The 15,961-nt window shown below is 43.9% G+C and overlaps 1 protein-coding gene across 3 annotated transcripts in view; it reads right to left on the bottom strand.

The window, feature by feature from the left end:
* Positions 1-3,744, bottom strand: part of LOC122393633 (RE1-silencing transcription factor A-like) — a 27,197-nt gene extending 23,453 nt beyond the window's left edge. For 2 of the 3 annotated variants that reach the window (XM_043389848.1, XM_043389849.1), the window contains exon 1: positions 882-1,064. In XM_043389848.1, the coding sequence (XP_043245783.1) occupies positions 882-926 (45 nt within the window). In that variant the 5' untranslated portion in view covers positions 927-1,064. Of the gene's footprint in view, positions 1-881; positions 1,065-3,670 lie in introns of those variants that run through there. The other variant, XM_043389846.1, reaches the window with a different exon arrangement.
* Positions 3,745-15,961: the final 12,217 nt, after the last annotated feature.

The raw sequence follows: 15,961 nt of genomic DNA, 5'->3' as shown, positions 1-15,961 counted from the left end.
GTGACTAACGTGGATTGTCGTAGGATGATCATATCTATCGCAGGCGGGACGAATTACTTATTGGTAATTCGTCATGCTCTTAAAATAAGTTGAATGGTAAACCAGTCAAAACGCCGTAACGCATCCATGTATAAGACGTTGTTAGCAACTTTCAACATAATGCTGCAAAAGTACCGCAACCGATCAGTGCACAGTGTGGCTATAATAGTTGATTGTGAGCTGGCGTCACGCTCTGCAATGGGGGCCGGATTTAGTAGGGGCTATCTTCATTGCATCAAGGTAGTTACCATGGAATCTTAATGCGCCAGAAACCGCTACTTAAGTCGCACCCAACAGGGCCTAGGCAGATGGCATAACTTGAATGCCCGACACTCGAGCATTTTCATCATAGCCAGACACGGTCGGAACGCTAACGGACTTTACCCGACCTGGAACGCGGCCACTGCCACTGATGCAAGCGCTAGAGCGGCTTGAACCGGATTCTCATCACCAATTCAGGATTGGGCCCGTCCCAATGACCCACTGGGACGGGCGTTGCGGTTTTGAATCAATTTCGATTGGTTGTACATAACCCAAGCACAGTCTGTTTTCGGAATAAAATAGTTTTTGTACCGCAAAAACTTACAAAAATATAGGCATCACAACAGCTGAACGATATCAAGAAAACATCATTGAAGCACATCAAGCATGTCTTGAGGCAGTATTAGCTGACTGGCAGACAAAAGGTGCATCGGCAACCACTTGTTGCACACTTCAGTAAAAATAAGGCTATAAAAATATATAATTACATACTAGGTACGCATGCAATCCCAAGAAACAAAAAGAAAAAAATTATCATGCTTGCGCAATACATTAATGTAGTGAAGCCAAATATTCCTTACCTCTTGTCTTTTTCGCTTTCTACCTTGCTGCGGTTTCTTAGGCATCTGGAAAGTTGCAAAGAATCAAAGTAAGCAATTCAGGGACCAGTGCATCATTAAGGGTTCCTTCACCTGCCACTTGCTGATTGGATGAGGTGGCTGGGTGTGGTGTTAAAGGGACAAAATCGAAAAAACTTTTTTGGATTTTTTGACTAATATTTTCAAAAAAATATGTTTTGACTTTTGGGGGTTCAAATTCAAAAATTTCAAAATTTCGAGATAGCAGTTTAGTAGCCCTGGTAATTCTACACATTTTATGTCTTAGACATTTTTCTGTATCTTCAAAGATATAGGCCTGACAGCTCTTCCCGCGAAACCTTTTTTTTTTTTTTGGTCGAAAACGGCAGAACATGACGTCACTCTGACGTCATTTGCGGCCAACCTATCACAGCCTTTGGAAAAATTTTTGGTCACAATGTGTAAAATTGATGCCCGGGAGGGTCCTGAAAGTTTGGTGACGATCGGCGCAGCGGTTCTGGAGATATATTGAAAAGTCTGGAGGGGGGGGGGCAAAAAATAGCCCCCCCACCAGGGCGCGGGTTAAAGGGACCCTCCCACCTTAAAAAAGTTAATGAATTGGCATAAAAGTGATGTACCGTAAATCAGAAAGAGCGAAAATGAACATCTACCAAATTTCACCGAAAAAGATTCACCCGTTTTTGAAATATAGGACTTTTATTTTATAACGCGCGGTCAATGGGCTTGATGACGTCATCAGAGTCCGTTAGTGTTAAGAGATAGGGCCTTAGCTAAGGCCCACTTTTCAATTGAAGGGAACAAATTTCTTTAACCACGAAACTGAGGATATTGCGACCAGAATATATAGTGGTTTCTGAACCTGGCCGCCAACTTGGCTATCTCAACTCCTCAGAACTAATGCAAAGGTGGGACAGTCCCTTTAACAATAACCACAGTATGGTTTCCTGACACATAACATTTTGTGTTGGTCTTCACATGCAAACTAGGATTCCAAAATATCAAACGATTCTATGTGAAAACATACTTTTACTCAAAATTATCTGGCAGTATTTCATGATTGTCTCAGACTCAGTACAAACAAACTAAGCCACTTGGCCTATGTAAAAGTTGCACAAATCGTCCAAAACCATCAGGGTTAGCACCTGGAGAGCTCAACATCAGTGTAAGAATAATCTTACTGGCCCCGCCCATCAGCTTACTTGCATGAATGACACATTTTTAAGGTTTATTGAAGCCAACATTATTGAAGTCAACAAAGACTAAGACGTCAAGACGTCAAGACGTCAAGCAACCAGGTGATTAGCAGGCATTATTTTTCTGCCTAAAATGTGCTTGGATTAGGGGAGAGTACCCTAATTGTGCCCGCAAGATAAATGCGCCCTCCCAAGCTCCAGAAAAATTGGTACACCATAAGTACCTAGTGGTGGTTGCAAAAGTTGCCCACCTCGATCATACTTCCTTTTCCGGTGGAACCTTGGTAGAGGTAAGGCAGCATGAGCTTTAGTAACAATTTTGTTAAAATGTTGGGGTTTCTTAGTGTTGCCAACAAACTGTGCTCGTTTCGGCTGTAAGGAGCATGCTGATTGGCTGATGATGACGTGACTGCATTCCTTTATAAGACAGCACATTCCCGTATAAGACAGTCTTTTTGGAACGGAAAATTGAATATCTTTGCTTAGGGTGATCGTTGGGCCGTAAAAGCTTATGATTTGTGCTAGTCTCAGCGCAAGCTACAAAACTGCTATTTCAGTTCAAAACCCATGTTAAAAGTGAACTATTTCCTTTAATGACATGGGTAACATTAATAATGATGGCTAATATTCGAAAGGCTTAAGCAGATGACAAAACAACAAGCAATTTGAGGTCACTGTGCAGGTAAAAGTATACATTAAGTCCGAGTGACTGTTAAAAAATAAAGTTTTCATATTATTACGTTATTTGACATCCTGAATCCAAAAATGATACTTATATGTCCTGGAAATAAAAGAAAAACATAATCAAACCTGACCTAACCTTACCTATTTACCTACAACCTACCAACCTACAAACCTACAACCTAACAACCTACAAACCTACAACCTAACCTAACCTAAAACCTAAAATTTTTGCTGTTACATATTTGTATCAACAGCGTCACAATTATCCACTCGGACCTAATATATACTAATACCACTGTGCACTTCTGATAAAATTTCTAAAAAACAGATGGTAAATTAATGAAAGAATGACGCATCATACAACGCATTACCTACTTATCAATCTTATCTTTACAGCCCATAGCTAATGCATGTATTTGCGGTGGGCGAATTTGAATTCAATTGCGCCATGGTGTGGGCGCATTTATCGAAGGTATTCAACAATTGCGCCCTTTGCAACACTTTCTAAAAAGACCGTGTCTGACAAGTATGCGATAAATCAGTGTCTAAAAAATGTAGTAAAAAGGTTTTAAATATAATGTGAAAACAACTAACCTGTGCTGCCTTTGCATTCCAAACTGAAGCCAGTTTCGCTTAACGTGGCGCAATATGGGCACTCTCCCCTACCTGTCTCATGATGCTTATATAAATGTGCACTTTTCCATTGTCATTGACATTAATGCCCAACTATGGGCATGAATAATCAATTTTTGGATGCCTCCATTTTTGTATTCCTGTCCTGTAGTTTGCCCAGCTGAATTCGGTAGCACCGACGCCAAGCATGTGTAAACGATTATCGCCAGCAAAACGTACCCTTTATGTAGATATAGTATAAAAGCAACTGTTGTTACTTACCTTTTCAGGTCAAATGACTACCCACCCGCACCACACAACCACACACGAACGACAAAAGAAGGAGCTCAAACATCAAGGTGACGCGCTACTTGTTCGTCAGATTGCGGTTTCTGGAAAGTTCGCACTAGTAGCGACATCTCGTTTTCTGTTCCGGATGTTCATAGAGGGCGCACCCACGAAAGTTGCGCCTAAATGGGAAAAAACAATGTTTGTTATGGGCGCACTCGGTGAGTGATCTGTGCATTTTTTGTGCAGTTTACTCGAAAAAAAGGCAAAGTGCCGGAAGACCTCATGCTTCATTCAGCGGTTTCTATTGTTTTGATCTGACTTAATTGTTATCAACGGACATTTATCTACCTTTATTAAGTTATTTCAACACTGGTAGCGCTTACCTTTACTTTTAAATCCCCTAAAATCACGGTCTTAACTCAGCACACCCTGTCCATTTTCAGCGCTGTCGAAATTGCGGTCACGTGACTGCGCAGCTACTGCGCCCTAACTCGAAATCGGTGTCATGGTCGACATTCCTGATATGTTGATCCAACTCCCCAGGCCCTAGCTGGCAAACTCCTGCCTGTTTGATAGATGGCGTATCACTTAGCACATGAATAAATGGCTGGTCATATATCTTGTACCGTTAACAAATCCTTCACATACATCTTCAAAACAGTAAAACACTGGATGGAAAGTACTCCTAACTGCCCGGAGCGGTAATTGGAAATGGCTGACTTACCGATCAGACCGAAAATGCCGAGTCCTCCCCCGAGAAGGCCGCCAAGGCCCTGGCGCCGGTTGGACCCGAACAGACGATCGAGCCATCTGGAATTACAGTAATAAGTGATATATCAGATATAACTAAGAGATCAGATGTAGCTGATACAGATGTAGCTGTTCACAAATAGCTGTTCAGATATAGCTGCTTTGATATAGCTGAAGCGATATTGTTAAATTGTCCGGGCGAAGTCAAGACAGTGACTTTTTTGCCCACGCCACGGTTCAAGATAACATTTTTCTTGGTTAGGTTAAAAAACGAGTCATTCAATAAATGTTCGTGCTGCTAAATAAAAAGCTTTAAAGAGGCCACCATGACTAGGTTCTATGGTATAGTTCGAGTGAATGTGCAGAACTAATCCAATCATTCATCAGAAAAAAGGAGGTGTCATTGAACTTCCTGAAAATTTATGCTTTAAATTACACATACCCTTGACTCTGAGGGGGCTGGTACTGCTGGTCGTAGTAATTATTGTAGGCACCGGGGGCCGACTGGGCCACGGCCTGTGGCTGGTAGAAGCCCTCGTCGGCAGAGACGGCGGCCACCACGGCCAGCAGCAGACACACAGACAGCTTCATGGTGAAAACTGGAAGAAAAGACAACGTTTTAACAGACTTGTGCTGATGGCCACACAGGAGAAGGGGAAAAATAATCCTATCTGCTGCGTGGAACGCCTTCTCTGCGTTTCATTCAAGAAGTAATTCATGTAATCGAAGCACAATGTGGGCGAGGAAGCTTACGCGAATTTTAATAGACAAGTAACCTCGCGCCTCTTCGCTCAAACTCATCGGTGTCATTCAGTAGCTGTTATAGAAGCATCGCATTTCAACGTAGTTAATGCATCTTCGACTTCATGCAATAAACGACATAAAAAACAGTAAAAAGAAATAAACATTGACTAATATCATTTGCATTCCCTGGGTAACCAATGCGTCGGTATGATTATGATATGTCACACTGCCATTTGAAAAGGCATCGTCTTGTAACAGTACAGCGTAGAATAGCAGTTACAACTTCTACCAACAAGCCAACTATTCAACAAGCTATTATAATGCGGGTTTCTCCCGTAGCTATCAATTACCTTTCATGTACTTGTGTCAACAAAAAGAACACAATGTCGAAAGATCTTTGTCAATTTGTAGGTTTCGCACAACTTAAGTGCAGCTATTTAAATCGAAATAGTATCTTGTATCTGAACATCATATATGTGATTTTCATCGATGAAATCGACGTTTTAGAAATTAATTGGAGGATGATGTAACAGTTTCCTCAATAAATACTACCTAGCAATGTACCCGGAGAAAAGACAAGAGTAGTGGTAGATTGCGACCTTTTGCGATTTTCTTTTGACCAACTTTGTCCAAACTTTCAACGCTGTTTGAATTCACTGTGAAATATTTTCTACCAAAATGCACCCGGAGTGAGGACATGAGAAGTGGCAGATGGCGGCCAACGAGGCATGCGTCACAGATCGGCGGGTCCCTCGCGGCCCTCGCTGGGCAGCCGCCGCCGCTCCGGTCCACCGGACCGCATCACTGGACCGCCGCTGGCCACTCGGTCCGACCTCACTGCTCGAGCCACAACACTGGCACACATTGCCGCCCACTCGGCATCTGCACTCGGAAACACAGAGCTGTGGCAGCTCTGCGGCTGGCCGACGGGACCGGCGCCGCAGCTCGGCCACGACCCGTGCACCCCGGTGCCGTGGCGGGCACCCAGTCCGGTAGATGGGCCGGGCTGGACCGAGAGGTGCGGCCGGGCGAGGCTGGCGCCACCTCTGGGCAGCGGAGATGTGTCGGCTCGGGTCGCTCCTTACCGGACTGCTGGGAGACACTCGCCAAAATGAACAAGTGAAACCGCATCACCCAACCTTTTATACTCGCCGCCCCTTGCGAAAGATGCGCTTCCTGACTCCTCTCAAACGATTTTCTTGATTGCTGCTTCGCACAGGGTGCGGCGGTTTGGGGATAAATTACAACAGATGTTCCGATAGATGGAGAGAGATTTCAAGGCTCGAGGGTGGTATGCGATGTAACACATCATTTAAGTCTATGTAGGCATAGTGTATAAAACCATCTATGCTTATATTGTTGACAAATCAATCACGCGTTGTTCCGTGTTAACTCTTTAACCCATCTCCGAGACAAAGGGACGAGCTTCCGCAACGTATGTAGGTATCTCCCGTCGGGCATAGAACCGCCGGGTAACACGATCCGCGCAATGGTTTTCAGATTTCTCATTTCACCAAAGATATTGCAGTACAAAAAATCGGACTCGGACATTGAAAAGATGTTGTCTCCTTCACCTGGTGTCAAGCCGGAACTGCAATGTTCCGCGACATTTGCCAGCGCCCTGCGAGCACACCATCAACGACAGCGCTTCAAAGAAACAAATTAGGTGAATACACATATATTGCGCCGCAAGACATATATTTCAACTTGCAACAATTCAGAGTGCTATGTGCAATGCTTTCTGAAAGAGTGGGCACAACTAGCCCTTCACCCTTTCTTCAAAACCGAAAATTGTGATTATATATCTGATTGTGGGACGCATTTTGTTCATAATTTTATCCTTTTATCACAAATAAAGAAGCTAAGGTAAAGTGATGGTATAAAGGCTCGGTTTTTGTGCATCGAATCGCTGAAAGTTGCGCTGATGTTAAAGAGTCCTGGTCAAAGCCGGTTGTCTGGTTTGCGGCAGGTCAGGACTCAGGGCTCCGTTCCAGTCAGAAACCAATTATCATTGGAGGCCTGGGAACTTCTGGCCCAGCGGATTTCACCGTGTGGTCTTAACGGGAACCACCGCATGTGTTTTATCGATCGTTTCACAACAGTGTCCTTATAGCTGCCCTTAGCTATTTATGAAATCCGACATTGGAGTTTTCTTTTTTATTTTGGTCGGGCCAAAAAATAGTGATTATCCTTTCACATTTTGCACCGAAAAACGGGGTCACGCCTATTTAAAGTGGCGCACCGTCGCACCGTTACAAAATGTATGTCCACACCACCGAATGAGCCGTTCTATGTTGTAGGAGTTAAAAAGGAAGCGCGGCTAAACGGCTGATGCGTCCTGCCGCAATTTTTCGTTCGTTAGTTAGTTTACTTGTTGTACAAAAAAAGTTCTGTCTGGCTTATTTTGATAATGACCTGTGGTCGAAATCATCAATAATTATTTCATTATGTCTTCATTTGGTATTTCATTGTAAGGAGGCCATTCAAAAGTGTTTTTTTCTCATGATTTAGTTTACATTGATTCACGAGTTACCTGCTCGCGCGTTTACCGACCCTCGCACCCAGCAAGTGGCGGATGGCTGAATGCCCTACCAACAGGGGCGGAGCTTCCTATACATTTGGTGGGGCGGCTGCCCCACCAACTAGGTATCTTGCCCCACCAATAAGCGTTTTGCCCCACCAACTTTAGCTGATTTCTAAGACTTTGTTGCTTTGCAAATTAATCTTTTTTCGCATTGAATAGCTTTGGAATGCCTGTTTGATGCAAAATAATATGTCTGTAATGATAGGAATTGATTCAGTGTGGCATTTTATTCAACTTTATAATCGGACATTGTGGGTTTGACGACTTTTTGCCCCACCAACTTCCCTGGAAAAGCTCCACCCATGCCTACCAACATACCCTGCTACCAACTGCACGGTTGATATGTATGTAATATACGAGTATGTAAATAATGTACCGGAAGTTTCCCGCTAACCTGTGATAGTTGGAGACAATCACATATTTCCTACCACCTGCGGCACCCAAGATGCCGCTACCAGTGGACTGCCACCCGAGTGTTCAAGTTTATTCTTCAACTATATAGTCTGGCAAACCTAAGAAAGAACGGAAAGCGCATCAATCACTTTGAACGTGTTTTTATCACTTGAAATGTATGGTTCGGAGAAATTTGTGTGAAAAGTTGTGACCGAAAATATACTCTCAGAATATAAATGCACATGCATCAACAATCTTGGAATCAACGGCCGCAACACTTTAAATCCATTATTGCTTAAGTTTGCCAGACTATAATAGTTTTCTGCGAGCGGTAATAGCCGCCAGCATATAACAAATTTGACAAATTGATAGTCTGGGTGTGCGAGCGCAAGCTCCTCCCACCCTCCCTCTCCACCTATAGCCCTTCGACCGCCCCAGCGCAGGCTCCTCCCCTCGGCCAAGATCCGAGCTCCCCTCCCACCACACTGGTGCAGGCTCCTCCTACTGCCGCGCTGCAGGCTCCTCCCCTTATTATCACATTGGTAAATGGTGCAGACTCCTCCTATCACTGCCCGGTGCACACTCCTATCACTGCTGCGATGCAGGCAGTGATAGGAGTGTGCACCGAGCAACGCGCCCCTTTCACTAGCACATTGGTGCACTCCATCCTACTTAAAACTGCGTTAACCCGCGCATGACTGGGGGGGGGGGGGGCTCTAGAGAGCCCCCTCCCGTTTTTCTGTACATAATATTTTCTAAGCCACTTAACCTATCAACACGAAACTTGCAGTACCTTTAGCTGCATCAATTTAACCACCTTGTGTCAAAATAACAACTAATCGCTCTCAAGATCTCAGTTTTTTTAGTACCTAGCCTTCCCAAGTACCTAGCCTTCCCATCTTAACATTAGTTTTGAGTTCAGATAGCCAAAATGGGGTCCCTGGCTTGCACTTACCGGTTTGAGCACTCACAAGATCGAGAAATCTTTTTGGAAGGTACGAGGGTCCCTAATAGATCCAATTTCTTTGCATGAGAGGATTAAGAATACAAGTGGCTATCAAACTGCCATCTCGAATTTTCAAAATTTTAAATTTCTTGAAAAATATACAAACACAATTTCACAAATAAAGGTATATTTTTATCTTTCATGAAAGTTTTTTTTTATTTTAGAAAAAACGAAATAGGTACCTATATGTGATAGAACATATGCTGATGATTCACTCTAGCGAGTTTTAGCCCGATATCTTAAAAAAATAGCTAAGTTAAGTTTCATTTCAATTTTCACAAATAGGAAGATACGCATTTTAGTCAAAATTTCACCATTATCTATTTTACAAATCCATTTTCAGTGCGTTTTTGACATCGTACAGCAATATGAATAGCACTATCGTGTTCCCGAGCTCAAACTGCATCTGATAGCCACCTTTGTTGAAAAAATGCAACTGTAAATTTTGACCTTTTTTTGGCCTGAAAGTGACCTGACCTCAGCTATATTCAGTCGAAAATGGCCTCAAATGACACAGGCGACACTGTGTTCGAGCTCTATGGCTGAAATGGACCATAAAACATGTGTCACGTGACCGATGATATAAAATTTCCGTGACCTAGGATGACCTAGCCTTGACCTGAAAAATTCACAGAACAAATTCGGTACCCTAACGGTATCTACGGCATCTATCATTCCACGTCAAGTGGAACAAAAAATGACCATTTTGAACCTCACCTCCTCCGATTTTTGCGAAACTTGGTGAAACTACTCATCTATATGTGAAAAGAAAGGAGACATTTTTTGTCAAGATATGACGTCACGTTTCCGAGATACACGTCATCAAACATTGACTTAGGCAAGGCACATTATCATCTTTAATTAAAGCGTCATTACCATTGAAGTTTTAGACATATCACCACGAGACAAAGTGTGAAATGGAGAGAATAGATCAGGCTTTAATTTGAGAATAACAATATTGACGTAATTAACTAATTAGTGAACTTAACTAAAACTCAAAAATAAATTTTGATTTTCTGAAAAATGGGTACCCTTCAATTTTGCTGATATTTACATATTTTATTCTCCTATTAGCTACACCATATAAAAAATCCAGAATGGGCCGACGTCTACGTAACTGTCTTTTGGACTTCGTAATGTCTGGCACTCGCGTGTTTCGTTTTAGCAACCAAGGAGAGGCGCTACCCGAAGATGCTTCTTTCTACCCCAAACCAAAGCAAACCTAACCTGACCTGACGTGACCTGACCTAATCTAACACGCGTAAATATATACAGCCCTCACGGCAGTTGCCGACTGGCCAAATGCTACTTAGATACGAACATTAGCCCTCACGACATTTGCCGGCTGGCCAGATGCTACTTAAAAAACGAATGCGTGTTAAAACACTTGAGGCTGACCGGCTGCGAGGCAGCCACCTTTAGATTACGAGGTGGGTAAACTCGGCACACTAACTACTAAGCCATGAAGATAGGTGGTAATCGCGGAGATGTAAGACAGTTTTTTTTAATGATGCCATTAGGCATTCATTCTCCGGGCAGCGCCTCTCTTTGGTTGCAAAAAGGAAATACGCCTGACTCTCCCAGCGCTAGGGGAGAAAGGCCCGGTTTAGCCAAAAAAGGTATTTTAAAAAACGGAATTTGAATTGTAAGTGGGGCGGTGGGGAACTTTATCGTGTGCCAATTTCATGGCCCTAGATCAATATCTTCAAGATCAAATGAGGTCAAACGTGATCAAGTTTGCTATAGTGACTATTTTGCGTTTATACGCCCATAGCTCTAAGAGTTACTGGCCGATTTTCCTATTTCTTCCTTTATACGACATTTGTAGGGTTATGAGAATCTCTAGTAATCTAACCATAACTTTGGTAGTTAGTGGCCTGATAAGAGTAAGATGTCGCGGGCAGAGGCGGGGATCGGCCGACGCGGGAAACGCTTCAGTCAAAGATTGTGTTTGCACCCTAATAATTCAATTTTTACCAGTTGATTTTCATATTCATTTGACCATTATATTGCGTGTACATTTTAAGCCCTCACACAAAATTTGACACGAATCGATCATAATCAGCGATAAGAAGCGCAGTGCAAAGATGGAACAGTCCCGCGCCGGCACAGTCTACCATTCAGGCGGCAACGGCCGGCGCCGGCCGCCGCGCCGCTCCGGCAAGATGTTTGACTTTACACCGCTATTACTAGAAAAGTTGTGGACAGATTTACCTATTGCTTGCACGGGAGGATTCGCAATTCAATTCTGGACAGATACTGAAAGTGTGACGTTAATACAATAACTATGGCGTGAGTTATTGGCGAAAAACAGGTGGGGTTGGCGAAATCCGCCCCTTCCATCGGCCGTGCTACGTTGCACTACTTGTTGCTATATCATCCAAAGTTATCGTTGGCCCACTCTAATTTTCTCAGCACGTGTGCTTTGAGTGTAGTGGAAGACAATATCTAAATTTCAGCAAAATCGAAGGGTACCGATTTTTCACAAATTAGATTTTAAGAAATTAAATCAAAATAAAATAAATTCCAAATCACAAAAAAAAATGTAACAATTGCCAAATTCAACTATGCATAACTCCTTATGTACACGTTTCAGTTTGTTTGAAATTAATAGCTTCAAAAATGTTGAAGCTATAGATCTTTCAAGGTTGCAATACACGTCCAATTCTGCTAAAAAAGCAGAAGTTAACCCGGCAGTTGCTGGGGTATTTCGCCACCCACCGTTTGCTGGGGGGGGGGGGGCGTTAAACGCCCCCAGCCGATAACTCGAGAACCAATAGGCGCAGCGAAACGCACGAGGCGGCAAACGAAAGAACGCGACGAGACGCTTCAGATGAGTATTTTAAAGTTGAATTTTGAGGTCACAGGTCAGGTCAAGGTCAGGTCAAACACCTGAAATCGGGCTTTCAGTAGCATGGACTTCAGGACTTCGCAATGGGCGCCTCTCGTCATAAACTCTGTCAAAACGGCGCACAATTCATCATATAAGGCCTACATGAGTGTCAGCTCCATGCAGGGGTCAGTCAAGCATAGGTCAGGGTCAAGGTCAGGTCAACCGGGTAGGCACATATCCCCGAAAATCAAAACTGATATTCGCAACCTGTGACACATGTTTTATGGGTAATTTGTTGCGTAGAACACGATGGTGGCATTCATTTTATCATATGTGTACGTGTTTGGCTAAAAAAGTTCAATTTAAGAAATTCATGTATCATGGTCGTGAAGTAGTTACGAGAAATTGCCAAGATTCAGTTCAAGATTTTGGAAAATGCGGAACGATAATCAATAATCGAAGATAGCCATTTCATTGTTCATGGTATTGGCAGTCTAATGGCGTTTACGGCATGTCTATATGTCTGTTCTGTGATTTTATATGATTTTTGAACATATGCCGTTTTTGGTCGAAAACTCAGAAATCATGACGTCACTAAAACCTCGATATCTCAAAAACTTTCCGACCGATTTTTTTCAAACTTTGTCACAATACACTTCAATCAATTCCCTACAGGTACCCAAAATTTAGCGCGCCTGCGGCGCGCCGTGTTTATGCTATGGCCCGGCGAAAAAAGTGGGGGCGTTTAACGCCCCCCCCCCAGCAACTCGCGGGTTAAGCGGCTTGTATCTCTGTAGCCCGATGGCATATGACAAAATCCTTTCACCTTCAGAGGTTTCACCCAATAACCAATAAGTATACCAAGTTTGAACAAAATCGCAGAGGTGGCCGATTTTGGCTGTCCCGGTTGACACCGGAGTGAGTAAACCAAAAATTAATCGTTCATTTAGAGCCTCAGGATAGCAAAAATGACTGAACTATGATTGCTGACTTAATCAGTGAAATAACCTCTAGCAAGGATGCCCTTGCGTGACCTTGACCTTGGAGCAGCCTTGTATTGTAGCATGTAACATGCAAAGTTTGAGGTCAAACTTAAGCATGATTTTGACCTTAACCTGAATTTTGGGCACATTATCAGATTCCTCAGATTATCTTCTTTCATTTCCAATCCTTTTTAGCCGGTTTTATGCATCCTACTGTCCACTGGAACACTTGATTTGAGATAAATAAACATATGACGATTTTTCCTTTGCCCTTGACCCCCTGACCTTGAAAATTGACCTGAAGTAAAAAGTAGATGCTTCAGAATATTCTTGTACAGACCTTTCGAACTTTTATTTCCATAGCTCCCTTATTTACGGAGTTAGACAAGGGGCAAAAAAAACGCCCCTCCCCCGGCTAAGGTGACTGGGATTACCCCCAGACCCGACCGGGTCAACGATCTTTCTAGAATAACTCTAAGATTTGACCTATGGACCAACAGTTTAGCCACTAGAGAGCATAAACTCGAAAAAGAGCCGTTATACGAAAACGTTTTTTTTTTTACTAAAGAAAGATGCGACATTTATTTTGCCAGTATCATGTTCCTCTGCAGAGACGCGTCGAATTGATTATAATTTGACCTTAACCCTATTAGTGGCAGGGGGGTTGTTTTCATCCAGAGGGCGCAAAATTGACCTGACCTTGGGCCATCGATATCAAAATTCCGAGACAGAGATGTTATACATACCTACTGTTATTTTTATCAATTGCTGGAAGTTTCAAGGTGATCATTCAATTGGTGTAGCTATGACGAGCATTCTAAAATTTTGTGAGGTGAGGTCACTTGACGTGATCTGGTGACCTGACCTTGAGCGATCTGGGCCTAAAATGTTCACAAAATGTGCGTACCAGATATGTCAAGCTGCTAAGCGTGAACGGTAGGTATATAATACATCCAATGTCAAACATATGTTCCGCGCCGAACGGAGAACGTTTAGGCATAACATACCATTCAGTTACAGTGAATGACATTGGTCAAGCCAGATTTTGTGAAAGCCGTGGGACAGACAGCGAGGGTATTTAACCGCTGCGCACACCCGTTTCACCATCCCATTCTGTTTCGGTGGTCCTGCCAGCGAGGTGAGGACTCAGGAGGACGGGGCGGGCACTGGTGGCGCCGCAGTGCCGGCCGTCACTCAGACTCGGCCGGCTGGCCGCCGACTGACCAGTGTCTCCTACAGCCGCTCCAGCGAGGAGCGCGGCTCACCAGTGGTGTGGTGGTGCAGTGGTGCAGACCCAGTGTGGTGTCAGCGGGCCCGCAGAGAGTAGTGCTGTTATCGTTCTGTGTCATCCAGTGGCGATGTGATACCTATCGGCTGTATCAACTCTTGATTTCGAAGACTTCTATGTTGCTTTGCATGAAGCTCATCATAAGACATTCAGAATGGTGCTGCTGTTACCATCGTGGTGCGATGGCTGCTTCAATGTACAGTCAGTCTTAAAAGTACCGCGCAAAGTACCGGTGGATCCATCAAGCCTGACCGAGGAAGGGCCTGCTATAATTTAAAAGTCACCGAACCAATTGACCTGGGGAATGCACGAGGATGTCAATTGCTTCGGTGGCTCAAATTGAGCAGTCCTTCCACGGTCGGGCTTGATGGATCCCTCGCACTGTTGCGCGGTACTTTAAAAACTGACTGTACCGTTGACTGCAGAATGATGTTCCACAATCAATAAGTTGCCTGGAGTGGTAGGCTGTGCCGCATAACACGGGCCGAGTTCGCAGTTCAATGCTGTGACCCAATGCTCACCATCGACACGCTTAGTTTCGTGATAAACGGCACACCTTAGCGTTACAGGGAACAGATAGCTTCTGAGGAAAGGAATATCATTATATGTATAGTCAACTGCACCTCCCCCAATCTGGTTGTCACTACATGTGGGCGTCATTGATTTGTTTGCGTTTCAGTTTTCACCATGAAGCTGTCCGTGTGTCTGCTGCTGGCCGTGGTGGCCGCCGTCTCTGCCGACGAGGGTTTCTACCAGCCACAGGCCGTGGCCCAGTCGGCCCCCGGTGCCTACAATAATTACTACGAGCAGCAGTATCAGCCTACTAGGCGTCAAGGGTATGTGTTAGCCCGCGACAGGGGTGGTGCTTAGATCGTAACACACCAATTCGGGGAAAATCGACGTCGATAAAATCGACGGAAAATCGAAGAAATGCGCGGTAATCGGTGTTCGAAAATGCGAAAAACATGTGCGGATAAGATGTGTCCTAAGGTGCACTGAAAACTAAAATGATTCCGGGGGGGTGATATTAGGAGAATGGTCTAAAACGAAACCCCAATTATTCCCGTAATATACTTCAAGTAGCACCTTTTTGGCCTTAGATACCCCCAATATCCCAACATTATTACCCTAATATGCCTGTTGGATGGCTAAGTGGAATCAAAATGATTATCTGGTTATGCCTCCATTATTCTTACGAAATGCCTAGTGTATTCCCCCCGATTCTCCTCTATGCCCCTTTGATGCCCCCTAGCATAGTTCGGATGCTCCGTCTAAACCCGATCTATGCTCCTTTGATGCTCTCTATATACCCCATTGATGCTCCTTTGATGCTTGCTATAAACCCATTGATGCTCCTTTGATGCTCTCTATATACCCCATTGATGCTCCTTTGATGCTCTCTACATACCCCATTGATGCTCTCTATATACCCCATTGATGCTGATTTGATGCTCTCTATACACCACCTTGATGCTCCTTTGATGCTCTCTATATACGCCATTGATGCTTCGTTCCGCAGTGGCGGATCAAGGGATGGGCTCGCGGGGTCATGCTATTCCTCGTGAGATCCCCATGAGATACCTAGCGCACTGATTTATTTACCCACACAAAGGTAAGAGACGCCATTTATGTAACCACCTTCGCCCTTCCTCTGAATTTCCTGGATCCGCCCATGCCATCGACGCTCAGCCACACCAACAG

This window comes from Amphibalanus amphitrite, unplaced genomic scaffold, assembly GCF_019059575.1.
Source record: "Amphibalanus amphitrite isolate SeventyFive unplaced genomic scaffold, NRLGWU_Aamphi_draft 000546F_arrow, whole genome shotgun sequence".
NCBI lineage: Eukaryota > Metazoa > Arthropoda > Thecostraca > Balanomorpha > Balanidae > Amphibalanus > Amphibalanus amphitrite.
This window is presented reverse-complemented; position numbering and strand designations above follow the sequence as displayed.